The sequence below is a fragment of the Pangasianodon hypophthalmus genome, chromosome 2 (genome assembly GCF_027358585.1).
Source record: "Pangasianodon hypophthalmus isolate fPanHyp1 chromosome 2, fPanHyp1.pri, whole genome shotgun sequence".
Lineage (NCBI taxonomy): Eukaryota > Metazoa > Chordata > Actinopteri > Siluriformes > Pangasiidae > Pangasianodon > Pangasianodon hypophthalmus.
In genome coordinates this window covers 11,018,950-11,035,352 of record NC_069711.1, presented here as the reverse complement: position 1 = coordinate 11,035,352, position 16,403 = coordinate 11,018,950, and the positions used below count along the sequence as shown (strand labels likewise).

Here is a 16,403-nt window from a genome sequence, read left to right as displayed (position 1 = left end):
TCCTTCAGGGTAATGTACCATTTTCTTATTTCACACTGCTATTTCCCATAAATGAGGCGAAGGCGCTATAAATCAAGAGCCAAACAAAGACTTGTGCAGAAGCTCGACGAGGTCTAAAGATTTATGTAACACATTCATGTTTTCCACTTCTTCATTTTAGTGCTGCACTGTGAAAGCCTGCCTAATAAAAGGCCCTATTAATATTTCCTGTTGCCTAGCAACCGCAGGCAGCAAGTAATAGCATTCCGCGGAAAAATAGATGACCGGGCCGATAAGGAAAAATTCAATTCTTTTATTATCTCTGGGGAGAGGGTGCCTTATTTCTTTCCCCCGCAATATGATATGAGAGCGCGCTTGTGTATTAAGAAATGTTTTAAAGAAATAGAAGTTATTTTCCAATTTCATTATATCACAAATGAGAGAAGGGGGAGAAAGAAGTGCTTCTTTTTTTCTTTATTTAAATAAAGTTAATTAGTTATCTAATCAAGGATACGCTCTCACTTCTTTGTATATGTTTCAGTGAGGTTTATTCATATAGATCTATTCATACATAGCTGACGCTGTTTATATATTTATTTATACCCTAGTTGTGTCATTTACTTGGATAATGAGCTTTCCACTGTTATACACACCTGACAATATCCACTAGTTTTGGTAGTTGTGTGTGTGGTAGCTTGGAAACCAAGCTCTGCTTTGATTGTGAGTCAGCATACCAGTAGCATATTCTCAGCACCCTTATCTCAGCAAAAGAGATGCAGACAGAAGCAGAGAGTGGAGGACCTGGTGCTGCTCCGTTACCAGCTATTACTACTGCACTAGATAAAGCCCTGTTTTATGTATCTCATTTGGCCACCAGCTCCACCATCTTATCATAGCATGAAATCATGTCCATATTACTGTGCTTTATATCTCCCGCATGCATCAGCTGACTGCAGCTCCTTCGAAACAACATACTTTTAGCTCACTGCCTGCTGTTGTGGGTGAGAGAGTGGGGGGGGGGGGGGGGGGGGGGGGGGGGGGGGGGGGGGGGGGTAATAGAATGAGAAGTGATTGCAAAGAAAAAAGGCAGAGAAGAGAAGGAAAATGTGATGCTCTTTTCTCCCATTCTGCCTGTTTTTTTTTTCTTTTTACCCCTGCCTCCTTCTGATAGCTCTTAGAGGACGGTGTGGATGCTGCTGTAGTTGTAGCGAGCTCTGTGTCAAACTGCAAGCATCACCATTACTTCCTTCCCTGCTGAAATGAGACCTGTGGTCAAAACAGTCAAGTAAAAGGGTGCCAAGATTATTTTGACAAACAATTTAGAGCAATGCATTCTTTTACAGTGTGCCAGGAAACTAATGATACAAATAGAAAAGTTTCCCATTAAACATTAAAAAACAGTCACTTAATGCCAATATGGTTGTTACATAGTGAGTGTTCAGTCAGCTGCATAGACCTACAGTACAATCGATGTCCAATTCAACACTCATTTCCTCAGTAATGCTGTTTATAACTGAGGATATTTGTTTTGATGCAGCAGGCACAGTTATACAAGAATACCCTGAGGGGGACTTTAATTTAAAAATATATTTTTTCATATGTCAGTTATATGCTGGAAGAAAAGAATAGTTTTTTTCAGCAATAGCAAATGGTTTTGCAACAAAAAGTAATTTACAGCCTTTCCACTGATGCATTTGGACAAGCCTTAGGAGTTTAAGAGCACATTTTGTTTTCCGTTTGTTTTAGAAAACTTTCCTAATTTTGGCTTGCAATGACTTCGGGATGCATTCTGAGTGAGTTCAGTGCCAGTGTTGAGGGGTAAAAGTGTTCAGTATTGTGTGCACTGTGCACATCATAAGAAAGCTTGACACAGCAGTAAATCTTATTCCTGGAATGATACAAGTTTTAAAATGTTTTCTCTAGTTTTGCAGAAATGAGAGTTCCATGCTTCCTCAGCTACACGCTTAGCTTAGTGAACAAGAATCAAGACAGATTTGAAAATGACACTCCTAAGTAGACTTCCTTACTAATTGCTGCCAAACTACATCAGCAAAAACATGATAATAATTAATACGGAATTAATTCTTGCCAAAGTTGACTGTAACTGCTTGTAAAAGCTCACTTTATTACACCCGAGTGATTCTCTATGGAGTATGGGGAGCCTGTTTAGATAGAATAGTGCCAAGGCAGATGTGTTTGGAGTTAGCAGGGGGTTTTGGATTGACTCTCTGAGAGATGCTTTGCTGTCACACACACATGCAGCGCATGTGCGAAGAGTTAACACACTCGCTAATCATTCTCAAATGAACCTAATTGTCGCCTCGACTCCCTGCTGAGAAATGTGTGTGTGTGTGTGTGTATGTGTGTGGTGTTTTGGGCGCCAGGCTCCTCTTCTCATTAGATGCAGAAGAAATGTTCTGTCTTACAGTCTGGATCGTGTGTGGAGTGCGCTGCCTCTTTTCTTCCAAAGCCATTTCAGAGCTGTCATGTCAAATCCTGCTCCCAACCCTATATAATGCCTCTAGTGGTGGGAGAGAAAGAAAGAAATCCTCGTACTCTTTCAACTGAAGAACAGACAAACATAAAAATGTGCTCCCGTTTGGAGACCATTTCTCAAGTTCTTCTATTTTTTTCTGTTAACTATCAAATATTTCCTATTTCTCATTAACTGTCATGTAAAATGTACAGGTAAACAGGAACATGTAAGTCCATGCTTCCTCCAAGCTGTAATTCATTAACCGCTACAGTGTAAATAGGCAACACATTTCCTGCTCTGCCTTTTCTTACTTGGGAATCCTTTTTTTCTATTACATCAGGCATCTTATGACACTTACGATGTCTAAAACGGGGGTTTAGGAACATTATCCTGAAGGGCCACACCAATGCTAACACTGCAGATTCAACTAACATTTCGACCCTAGTGTCTTGCAGGAAAAAAATGCATGACTTAAAAAAAATATATATATATATAAATATATATATATATATATATATATATATATATATATAGCTACTATACACAACATTCTCATTAAATATCATTAATTGCATGTGTGATTTCTTTTATATTCATTTTTTTGCTCTAACTAATGTTGGGTGCCAATAGTTCTGGAGTTTACTCTACATGGTTGAAAGACATTTTATAATGGTTTAATATTTAACATGAAAGATGAAATAATAGTATATTTTTTAATTGGCTTACCCTGGTCAGAACCTGCTCAATAAAAACATGTAACTATGGTAACAGCTTGTCTTTTTATTATGTGATCGTACAAAAATGTTTTGTGAGATGAATTATGAAAGCTTACATACTGTAGCTTGCTTATAAGAATGCAGCTTCACTACGTCTGTAATAGGAATGTAACTGATTATGACTGAATTATTCGGAATGAACAGGTAACGTGTTCTAAATGAATACAAATACAGATATGAATGGGAGATGGGAGGCACACTACTCATTTTTTCATGAGACTAGGTTTTTATTTTCATACAGGCATACAGACATGAGCGAGTGGTGGGATATGAAGCTCCCTGGACAAAAAAATGTGTGGCACGAACATGTGGTGCTGAGCGTTGCACTTACAGCACCCTTAGTAACTGCAGGTCGTGGTCAGTGTGGTTTAAATTAGGCTACTACTTTGTTTATATTTTGGGAAAGAGAACCAACTAAATTGGTTAAAAAAATCACAGGCAGGTAGAAAAAAAAACTCCACATCTCTAGTTGAGACCAATTACGAACATGAGTGATGTAGCTGAGGCTGAGGAACTGTCAGAGCCAGAATTCACACACCATGCTGACAGTGCTGGCATTTTTACCTCTGCATTTTTATCCAGTGTTGCGCAGTGTTTCTGCAAGCATAGCTCATATTTAATTTGGAGTGAAAAATAAACAACCATCCTTGAGATTTAGGCCATTCCTACTTCAGGATTCAATCCGAATACAGATACAAATATTTGGAGCACTAAAGAGATACTCTTGTCAATCATGGTCCCAGGAGGACTACTGGTTAGGCCACCGCTGTGGCCAAGGTTTGATTCCTGGCCAGGGGTTGCACACGACAGCATGCTCTTGGTGCCAATCCCAAGCCCGGATAAAAGTGGGGAGGGTTGTGTCAGGAAGGGCATCCGGTGTAAGAACTGTGCCAAATCAAATATGCGGCCCAATGATCTGCTGTGGCGACCCCTAACAGGAGCAGCTCAACAGCAACAACTCTTGTCAATCATATTTCTTTCAATGCTTAGTCAGTTCAGTTGGGTTTTTTTTCTAGAGCGGAGGACACCATACTAGAAGAAAAACTATGACAGTCATGCAATAGGAAGCCATTCTTCTTTTTCTTGTGTCAGAAAAAAACAGGTAGAGTCTGATACCTGTGGCTTAAAAGTTACTGATCACAATTCTGTTGATCTACAACAATAAGAGGAAACCGTTTGTGCTTAGGACGAACAGTATGTAAACAGCTGATTAAGTCCATTTTATTAATTTTGTTAATGGGACAGGTTAATATTGCCTGTGGAATCAGGTAGGACTTGTGTTGGTCTGGAATGAAACCCTGCAGCCACATTGTCTCGTTAGTGATTAAAGTGGACACTTCTGAACTATTCACACCTACATACTCACATGCTGCGGTGTTTTGGTATTACAGAACAATCCACTGTTTCTTATTTTGGTCTGTAGTTTTATTTATTGACACTCGGTGGAAAACCCTTGGCTGTGTGTGTGTGTAACAGAATCCTGCCCTATTACCTGATATAACAGTGTAAACAGCAGGTCCACCGTGCTTACTGATTAAACCAGTGTGTGATTTATAAATCCACTGACTTATTAGCGCTCCTAGCAGGGTTATAAATGACCCTCCAGCGTCTACACACATCCAGAGAGACAGAGACAGAGGAAGTGAGGAGTGGTGGTGGGTTTTCATGTTCTGCCCTCAGGGTGAATGGGGAGTTGTGGGGAGGGCAAAGCACGGCGAGCCTCCCTCTGTTTTCTCCCTCCCTCTATCTCCCTCTCTCGCTCTGTTTACGGCGTTTGTGAAGGATCAGTCTCTGGCGCTCGGCTAATTAAAGCTGCCATAGCCGTGAGCCTGCCGGGATAATGTTCTATTATTATAGTCATTTGTTTCAATTAAACGCTCTGTGATTTTACAATAGCAACTGTGAACCTGGGCCGAGTGAGCCATCACTCCCAACAAGATGTCTCCAATCAGAGAGAGAGAGAGAGAGAGAGCGAGAGAGAGAGAGAGAGAGAGAGAGAGAGAGGGGGATGGACGAGAGCTAGAGAAAGGGAAGGACAATAGAGCTGCCAAAGATGCCAAGATACACCACATCTCCCAGTGGCTATTAGACTTGGTGCATTCACTCAACCATTCAAAAGTGTCATGACTGAATCTACAGAATATTCCAGCTGCTGATAAATTGTTAAATTACCATAAATCCCATAAAACTCCATACGTAGTGAACATACCGTATCAGGGTCTTAATCGTGAACAACTCAGATAGATTGCTGGAATTTCAGACTGTTTCAGACAGGTTTGTTTTGTAATAATTTATTTCTCTTTCAAATACATTTAAACAGACAAAACAGGTGGAAGAAGATTAAAGGTTGTGGGTCTTGATTGTCCATATCTGTAACAATTGCTTCAGGAAGAAAGGATATATGTGCAGTCAACTCTATACTGACAGCAAGTCTACACTAATTGAAGGTCAAACACCAGCAGTCAGGCTACTAGAGGAGAGGCAATACTCCCAAACATCACAAACAGTCAATAGTCAGACACTTCCAGCTGCAGAGACTTACAAGGGACGCAAAACAAAAGGGTTAAGGGCTTCCTCTCTGGCAGCCTAGAATTTCACTCACAACATTTTGGAAACTGACCCAGAACCTTAAAGAAATAGTTCCTGAAACTTATGAAGTATGTTTACATTGAAATATTTGTGATCTGTTTAGTGATTCTGGTGCTAATTTTTGGTTGGTCCAGCATTTTTGTTATTCCATTACTTCATTAGTAGTTATTTCTGTTATTTCATTACTAGTAGAGTCACAGTGGCATTTAATAAGAGAACAAGTAAGTAATAACAATCAAGTTTCATTGTTAGCTCCTAAAAACAAAAGAGCAAGAGCTTCTTTTCTCACTTACTGTTTTCTAGCAACATTCAATATCATATCAATGAGAAATCCTACGTAGAGTTAGGATTCCAGTGGAGACTCAAAGTTCCAGAATGCAGTTCAGCCGTATGACACACACAGTTGTGCTGAGGTACAGCAGAGACTTGACTCGGCTAGTTAGCGAACTACGAGATGAGAAGCATGATTGCGGTGTTGATCGCAGTAATTGCATGAAGTTGAAGATTTGGAGCCCTGTGTTTGAGTGTACAGATGGACAGACTGAAGGATTAAAGATCTGCTGCATCTCTCTTTACGAAATGATTAATTCCCAATGGCGCCACTATCAGGGGGTAGCCGAAAGGCATTGTGGGTAATGTAGGAAACTATTAGCCAAAGAAGACAGAACAACAATGAAAGAAGTCAATGAAAGAAGTATAAGCCAAAAAAAGTCAACTCAGTATTTAATTTTAAAAAATATGTTTTGTACAATTGAAGATGACATGATTATAAATACTGATATGCCATGATGTGTTGCTGTTGTTTTTCCCCTGCCTTCTTTATTTATTCATGACAGAAATTGTCAGGATTATAAACAGAAACTGGTATGATTTTAGATGTTCTAAGATTTAGATGGTGCAAAGACAAGACAGATTCCCTGTTTGATGCTGACCCATCTCAGTGCACAAGCTTGAAATTGTCCTACAGCAGCACCTTTCTGGATGCATTGTGATGGTAATGAAATGGCGCCACATCAGACATCAGCAATCGTTACTGTTTCTAAGTGCAAAAACTGTGTTTTGCCACACTGATACTGAGAGGTGGCACGCAATTTGAGTAAGCCTTTGAATTCTCTGTGGAGGAAAAACTCTACTGATCAAGATATTAGGTTTATGTGGGTTTTTTTCTGCACTATTGTGTGCTTTATCCTGCTAGCGTGAGCCCTGGAGAGCAGCTGGGAATTGGCCAGTTATGTTGGTCTAGTGGACGAACGAGCCAGTCACAGTGCATGAGAGAGAGTCAAAGCCTGGGTCAGAGGATCACTGGAGCAATAACACTGTGATATTCTTTCTGTTGTCAATCTCGTGCATACACACACACACACACACACGCGCGCACACACACTCACACAAAATACTACCCACGATTGGGTAAGCACGGTTGTGTGACTATGATGGACATGGCATGACCACAAAGAGTTCTCGCTACAACACAGAAACAGGAAATGAATCAGAGAACTTTCCAGTGTTTTCGACATTAGGTCCATAAAAACAACAATATGCCGCATATGCGTGTGTGCCTGTACGTGTATGAAGCCGAAGGTGTCTCCTGTCACGTCGCAGAGGTAATTTAAAGTGCCTGTTCCACATTTATCTCTTTGGGCAGAGAAACCTTGAATAAACATAAATTTATGGATCTGGGCTTATTGTATGTGTATATCTGGATAATGGCAGTGCTGTTGACCTCTTATATTAGAATGCAGAGGGGAGCAAAGCTGTTTGTCTTGGGCTCAGAGACAGTAATGGCCAAATAAAGGAAGTTACAAAGATCCCCCACCACCCCCACAGTGGATGATACCATTTAGTAATTAGCATACAGTACCTATGGCAACCGCTAACCTTTGTAAGACTCTTTCATAATGTTTGTACAGCCGTGCCCAACCTGCTTTATATAGCTCAACTGATGACTGTTAGAGATAGCAGTCTCTCTGTCTGTCTCTCTCTCTTGTTCCCTTTTACCTCCGTCTCTCACTGTCTGTCTCTATCTCTCTCAGACCTGCTAGAGACAGCAGTCTCTCTTTTTCTCTCTCTACATCCTTTGCCTTCTCTTGTCCACTCTCTCAGTCATTATTTTTCTCTCTCTGACTGTCTCTCTTTGTGCGTGTCCATGTCTCGGTCACCCACTTCACCCCCCATTTTCTCTCATACACTTTCTCAATCTGTCTTTTATTTGCCACACCCCTGACCCCCTGACCACCCCCAGCCCCCAGACCCCCCCTACCCAGCCACCCAAACCCCCCCCGCCCCCTTCCGCACCATGTCTGTCAGAACAGCAGACAGCAATGAAAACAAATATTTGACATGTACCTACGCTAAACGTATGGGAAGCAGCCACTGCACGAAATAGTGTTTGTGTAATGATCACACAGACTGATCTTTCGTTGAAATTGGTAGTTAAGAGAGAAGTTGTTTTTGCAGAGGTGTGTGCCTTTATTTCTTTTTTTGCCACATTCATGACTGAAAATGAATTGAAAGCAAATGAGACACTAAACAAAAGGCTTGTGCACACTGTCATGAAACACAGCTTTGTTTACCAATTCGCCTGCTCTGAAATTGCTTATTTAATATGAAATATGAAAGTGATGGCTTTGTAATATGAGAAGAAATAAAGGATAAAAGTGCTTGTTCAGAGGACAGTGAAATAAGGTTGTCAGGCTTTTTATCACAAATCAATATGCTCTGAATCTCTGATTAGTCACAATATTTCATATTCTGTGTGTTCTATTGATGAAATGTAGAAAGAATTTTTTATTATACACACACACACACACACACACACAAACACACACACACACACACACACATATATATATATATATATATATGTATATATATATATATATATATATATATATATATATATATATATGTATATATATATATATATATATATATATATATGTATGTATGTATAATTGTCTCAAATATTTACTTAACAAACTAAAGAAAAAATACTGTATAGAAAATACTAGAATAATACCTATAATATTATAGATGAAGTGGTTAATGTCTTTTTTTGTGTGTTCCACTTCCTGCTATAAATTGGAGCCGCAGTCCATCCAGCAGGAATGGGAGCTGTAATTCAAGTCAATGCCTTCGAAATGATATTCAGAATTTAAATCATGGTGCTTCTATGCCAGTTTTGAAACAAATACCATAAATTATTCAAATTTTTTAGAGAGCAAGAGAGAGAGAGGGAGAGAGAGAGATTGGTATTTTGCTTGTTGACAATGGAGAACCGAAGATACCTTTTGTCCCCATGCCAAAAAAAAAAAAAAAAACGGCCTACAATCATGGGTCGGAGCAGGAGAGCTGAGTTGGTGTTAGGTGAGCGTTGTTCTTTACTGTCCTGCTCTCTTGTCTTCTTCTGTTGTTTAGAGAAAAAGCTCTAGTGTGCCCAGATTAAAGAGCACGGCTGCTGCTTCTAGCCCGAGGCTGTTGCTATGGAAATAGGCTTGCAGTAGCTATGATAGGCCATTCGTGTTTGATTAATTGGTTTTTCAATGCTTCTTGGTTTGTGGAAGTTCTTAAAGAGCAACTCCACTGAAGATGGAAAATGAATTGATTTTCACTCTCATTCTCTCAACTCCCCCTCTCCCCCCCCTCCCCCTAACCCCCCTCCCCCTTCTCCAACGCAGAAGCTATTTCGTCGTGTTTGAAATTTGAAGTGATGGTGGTTTTGAAATATGATTTCAGGTTGTGTTCAGCCTCAGAGGAGGTGAGGGAGGAGGGTGGAGGGGGGGAAGGGTTTTCATGAGCAAATTTGAAATGCAAAAAGCACTGCTTTTGTTCAGGTTTTCCTCTTTGTTATCAGCAGTGAGGAAACCATCTAATGTCCTGTAAATACAGCAAACTGGAGCTGCCTATACCACCAGCACAGCTCGCTCTGTTTCAGCGTGTTGCTCTTAACGGAGACTCTGCTGAGGCCAATTAACACGATTATAGGCCCCGACAAAGATCACAACGCCTCTAACTAGTGTGTATGCAGAGTGGATCCATCTCGAGCCCTCTTCATCGATCACTTTAAGTTTCTATCTAATGTATTATTCAGCACATGAATGTTGCATGCCGCTAATAAATGCTAGTTCATCAAAAATTTTTGGATTGGTTCTACACTTAGTATTCCTATTTATGTGTAAATGAATGAAATGAATGTGTAAATGAATGAATGTGCTGTCTACAGTGGAATCGACCGTTTCTTACATGCCCAGATGAGCTGAGGAGGCAGAATTAAAGCACTATAAAATGTTATATGAAATAGATCCTTGTCTTTTATGCTGCCAATAATTGTTGCACTTGTTGTTTTTGAAGGGGTTATAAGGATGCTAGCTCATGACCTGTTTTATTCTAATTGTGTGTGTGTGTGTGTGTGTGTGTGTGTAAGACTCAATTGTTATTAAATGAAGCTTTTCTTTTGCGGTTGCTGTCAGATTGTCTTAAGATAAGCTTTGATGGTATAGCGGCTTTCTGGTGCCTTTGACAGTCATGTCGAAAACATGTGTGGTAAAGGACTTACTGTAAACTTGGTATTTATCTATGTGATCTCTGTGTTTGATTTATCAGATCAGTCAGTGTGAAAGTAGAATTTCTTCTACTACATAAATTCAAATGTTGAACAGAACATCCAGAGGTAAATGTTGCATTGTGACTTAACACGTGTGCATTCTTTTATGGTTTCGAGGACTCATTTGTTAATAAGAACACCATTGATGTGTTTTTTGGAGGACTTTGAGTGAATACACACACAGTATTGGTTTAGCTCACATCCTCATCTGTTCCAAGCCAGCCCTTGAGAAAGTGAGCACTCTTGACTTTCACACAGATACTGATATCATCTTGTATTGAGAAGTGGTGTGGAGTGCATGTTAGACTGTACTACAGAATCCTGGATAGTGCCAGGAACATAGCTTTTAGCTAGATCTCTTTGCTGAGGGAAGAATCAACCGTTTTCCCACCAGTGAGGAGAAATGGTGATTGGTGGATGAGACTTGCCTTACCAGCATGACTGTAGTTAGGCTAAACAGACTCAGGGTGAGTTAAGATCTGGCTGATTAGCTCTTAGTAAAGTGTGGTTTCTTCTCTTGCCTTTAGATGCAGGCTCTGGCCGGGTCAGACAGCGAGCACTACCCCCGTGCCCACCATGCCCCCAAGCTAAACACTCCTACGATACTGCCCCATCCCATGAGCGCTCTGTCCCAGCTCAGCTCTCGGATTGGCCGAGGCTCCTTTACCTACGCTTCCCCTTCGTCCGTGGGAAGTCAGTCAGCCACGCCCTCCCCTTCGAACTCCACCCAGGAAGAGGAAGCAGATTACCACGCAAAGGTACAGGAAGGGAGGTGGACCGTGTTTCTCTTTGAAGTGACAGTTGCCTTATACGGTTGAGGGATAGGATTTAGTGAAGGCAGGATGTACAGACTTATGTGTTAGAGGATTGTTGTTTAAGCAGCTGTTCATAATGTTAGGTGATTTTCTGTCTTGTAAAGGATTAGGCTTGTTGTTTTTTTGTAGTTTGTGTGCAAATAATTGTGATTGACAAATGCTTTTACTGCAAGAGGCCTCTTTTAGATTGTTTACAAATTACAGCAATTCAGCTTCACATACAACTGCCTTTTGTTCTTTTCTTTGCCAAAGCATGCTGCCTGTTTCTCTCTCTCTCTCTCTCTCTCTCTCTCTCTCTCTCTCGCTTTGTCCTCTCTATTTTTATTGTCCTAGAAATCTGATTACTCCTGCTTGTCCGTCAGTCTCTTCCTTTATTGAAAGTGTCAGTTGGAATTTAATTTAATGCACTGTCTGCTAGAAGTCCCTCATTATCGTGATGCGTCGTGCTTAATTGGAGCCCAGAATAAAAAGGGTGAATTAACTCACACAATGCTTAAATTACATTGTTTTAGACCATTTGACTCTTCCTAATAAAAGTTGGGAGGTTGTAGGTGTATTGCAGTCTGTGTAACTTTTCACATCCTTAATGTTCTCTATCATTTTAAACCAGCTGTATTGTTTCTGTGGCAAAGAATCTTTGACAACAACAACAATGCTGCCATATTGTCTCCTAATAGCATGTTATTTACTGGAAGGCAAAGTTGTAGTGAATCCACCTTACACACACACACACACACACACACACATACGAACACGTTACTTCATGTTAATGCATGAAGTAATTTTTTTGAGCCAAAGGGGTTGTTTTTGTGTGTGTGTTTAGCACACATGCTCGGATACGTGTCTGTAAAGGATCACAGATTTTAATGAGCAAAGGTCCATCTGTAATAAGGTGTTTGTTGGCTGCTGTTCTGGCTTCTTTTTCAGCACACATGCCTCACTCCTATCAAAACAATAGAGCCATAACTCAATCAGGGGGGCTTTACTTTTGCATATTTATCTGCAGCTGTGCAGTTTGAAGGGTGCATGTGTTTATATCCATATTATTCATATACATATATCTGTCGGAGCACATACAGACTCATGCATACCATATGTGATTGTGACTACATGTGGTTGCACACACATTCAAATTTTAAACAGTATATTTGTCTATATTTTCCCCACTCATGTCTGTGTATAAGTGTAGTGCATGTTTGGATATGGTCTTTTTTTTGCCATGCAAATGTGTACTTGTATGTTAGCCATAATGTCTGTGCCAACAGAAATAATTACTTCCAACATACCGTTGCCAGTGATCTTATTTCTGTATGCATCCTATAAGGGATGTTGGCATTTCTTACTAATTTCCAGCAGGTTTAGCCACAGAATGAGTCCGTCCCTTCTTTTCAGTCCCACTCCCTCTAGCTCTAATTTAACATCTAACACAATGTAAGATATGCAAAAATATTCCGATTTTCGATCAAACAGAGTTTCATGGTACTCCACCTGTTTCTGAATTAATCCTGTAGTGGCGCTTATGAGAATAATGAGGACTGTGTATTTCTTAAGCCGCCCTAAAATCAACCACTGCCCCAGAAACCTCTTTCACTCATTGGTTTGCATTCTCTACTTCGACTGAAACATGTCATTGCCTCACTCACTCTCTCTGCACTTCTACTCGTTTGAATAATGAAATTGTTTTTTGCTTTAAATGTGCAACTGCTTCGGCAGAAGAAACAAATATCAGTGTGCGTCAGACATGAGATGAAGCCATGTAGCACTGATTCAAATGGGACATTAACAATGCCTGCTCAGCCTGGCCTATGGTAGAGAAATCAATTTTGCCCTGAATATTTCAGATCTCTTTTTCCAGGGCTTTTAACTATGTGTGTGTGAGCGTGTGTATGTGTGTGTATGTGTGTAAGAGCGACAGAGAAAGAGAGAGAGAAAGAGAGAGAGACAGATAGACAGACAGACATTGTCCATAACCTGTCAGAGCAGATTACTCAGACAGAGCTTGAGTGAAAGCACTCTCTGGGTTCCAGTGTATCCCATTTTTATTTCATAATGTTTGCAGATAAAAGACATCTCACGTTTGCATAGTCAAACACAAGCATAACTAGAACCTCATTATCACTTTCAGAAGCAGGTATGAAACTAGGACAAGTTGATCTTTATTTCTTTGCTCTTATTTCCTTTGTCTTGAGTCTGTTAGGAATAGCCTGCAAAAATCAGAAGTACATTATAAACCTGAGTAAACCATGGCAAACTGAAAATCGCTTTCTGTTCATTTGAAGCCATTTAACTGAATGGCTGTCATCCAAAATAATGTTTTTTTTTTCCCTTTTTCATTTCCCTGACCTCCATTAGCTTTGTTTCTCTGTTTTTCTGCAAGGTGGTTGATCTTACGTAAAACACAAAATCTATGCAGAGGAGATTGAGTTTGTGTTTTAAATAGGTTTGGGTGAATCTTCTTTATAATGAACACTGTAAGAATGATAAATGTTGTTTATTGTCTGACTCTCATAACTCTTTCTTCATCTTTCATCCATTATCTGGTACAGCAAGAACAATGCAGTGAAAATTTGTTTCAGATGTTGTTGTGTGCAGACTGAATAAGGTGTATTAAAATGAGACCGGCTACTGAGTTTGGTGCTGGATCTTTTAAGTGTGTGTGTGTGTGTGTGTGTGTGTGTGTGTGTATACATATATATGCCGTATTGTGCAAAAGTCTTAGGCACATGCAAAGAAATGCTGTAGAGCAAATATGCCTTCAAAAATAATGAATTAAATGTTTCTACATTAAAAAATACTAAAAGGTCAGTAAACAGTAATAAATGAAACAAAGTCAATATTTCATGTGACAGCCCTTTGCTTTAAAAAAATAGCAGTCTCAGGTACAATTTGTGCAGTTTTAAGGAGATTAGCTGTAAGTTTTACTGAGCATCGTGCAGAAGCAGCCACAGTTCTGGAGAATTTGACTGTCACACTTGCTTCTTATTTTTGCAGCAAAACCCAGCAGCCTTCATTATGTTTTTTGTCTGAAAAGTGTCTCTTATGTAATATGCTGGTTCCAGTAACATTTAATTTTGTTCTGGAAAACTAATGTTTTGAAATCTAAAATGTTTTTGTACTGACTTGATAATGTAGAAGTCATAAAATAAAAATCTATAACAAAGTTTGTATTAAAGCAAATAGGGTGCCTAAGACTTTTAGACAGTACTGTATATATATATATGTATATATATATATATATATATATATATATATATATATATATATATATATATATACATATACATATACACACACACACACACACACACACACACACACACATATATATATATATATATATACACATACATACATGCATACATACAAACATATGTATATATGTGGGTGTGTGCGTGAGTATATACTTACACTGTTCCTCCTGTTCCCCAAGATCACGGGGGAGAAAAGACCCTCCTCAGACATGATGAAGCCCAAACCCAAGCCTCAGAAGAAGAAGAAGAAGAAGGATCCCAACGAGCCTCAGAAGCCCGTTTCAGCCTACGCCCTCTTCTTCCGGGACACTCAGGCGGCCATTAAGGGGCAGAACCCTAATGCTACGTTTGGAGACGTCTCCAAGATTGTGGCTTCTATGTGGGATAGTTTGGGAGAGGAGCAGAAACAGGTGAGAAACTTTTCTGTAATTTCTGGAAAAGGATTCTGTCTGTTTATTTGGCCTCAAAATCAGGTCTTGTATTGTCTTATAAAGCTCAGGTCTTATATTGGAACAAAAAGGATCTTGAACTTCTATAGGAACTCTTTCCCCAGCTGGAACACACATTTCTAGCTAATGAACAGATGTGGTGTGGACTTAATGAGGTGTGCCCAGGCAGAACACTTCTTACTATGCAGATGCAGTTCTGTTTTGTATAATGTTTGACTGTATGATGCTGATGGTAATAGAGCTAAAGGGCATTCATGTGTCTGTTTAAATTGTAAACAATTGTACTAGAAGTAGGGCTGCACAATATATCAAAATTATCGAATAATCGCAAATGTAAATATTACTATATGCATATCGCAAGGGCTTGCAGTAACTGAATGATTTTAATACTTCAAAAAGTTACGAAAAGTCAAAGTTTTAGGGTGACGCAAATAGCAGAGAACGCTTTTTTCCTCAAAAGAACATGAAACATGTATGTTGCTCATGTCATTTTCAGTTTTTAAATATAAAATATGTATATATTAGTATAGTTTAAATTGATTTTACAGACTTATAGCATTATCATACCACATATCGCATTATTTAACAAGTTATCACATATCACATTTTTCTTCAATATTGTGCAGCCCTAACTGGAAGTTTTTTAATCAGATAGGTTAGTCTGTGTGTGTGTGTGTGTCTGTGTGTGTGTGTGTGTGTGTTATTATGTCCCAACAAGGATCTATCTAACAGTTTTGACCTTGTGGGGACATTTGGCTGATCCTCACAAGGAAAACTGATTTTTTTTTTTAAACAAAATCTGCAAAGTGTCCTACTGGTTACTGAGCTTAAAATTAGTGCTAGATTTAGGTGTAGCATAGCATTAATTAGCTGCATTAATAATTATGTCAGTAGAAGGTCCTCACTAATACAAACTTGTGCGTGCGTGTGTGTGTGTGTGTGTGTGTGTTCGTCAGTAATGAGCTGCACATGAACCAGAGTGATGATGTGTGTGTGAGACAGAGAGAGAAGGGCCACAGTATTTTTAGAATATCCTCCATAACAAAGGCCTGCTATTGCATGTCAAATAAAAGCACCTGTCTCCATGACGGAGTACAGACCACTCACCCCTCTGCCATGTGATATTTCTCCCTCCCTCTCTCTCTCTCTCTCTCTCTCTCTCTCTCTCTCCTTCTTCTTCTTCTTCGTCTCTGGGAGCTGCTGTGTCCTTTTATGTGCAGTTAATTTTTGCCTCCTTCCCTTCTCCCCTCTTCACCATGAATCTTCATTTTGCCACTGACACCCTTGAATGTGAATTCCTCATTTCCTGGGCCCTTTTATTTATATCTGTTGCCTGGTGATTTGATCATGCTGAGAATACAAGATTAGCCATCGCCCAGCTCCCTTCTTTTTCTCCCTCAAGGACATCTGCTCTCTGAAATGTTATTGTTTGTGCTTCTTAACCCTTTGTCTCCCTCAACATTCA

The 16,403-nt window shown here is 39.6% G+C and overlaps 1 protein-coding gene across 6 annotated transcripts in view; it reads left to right on the top strand.

The window, feature by feature from the left end:
• The window catches only part of tox2 (TOX high mobility group box family member 2), a 99,826-nt gene that overhangs the window by 73,308 nt on the left and 10,115 nt on the right, over window positions 1–16,403 (top strand). For 4 of the 6 annotated variants that reach the window (XM_026915010.3, XM_026914994.3, XM_026914987.3 and 1 more), the window contains 2 exons: window positions 10,951–11,181; window positions 14,669–14,899. In XM_026915010.3, the coding sequence (XP_026770811.1) occupies window positions 10,951–11,181; window positions 14,669–14,899 (462 nt within the window). The remainder of the gene's footprint in view (window positions 1–10,950; window positions 11,182–14,668; window positions 14,900–16,403) is intronic. The other 2 variants (XM_053228011.1, XM_026915027.3) reach the window with 1 other exon arrangement.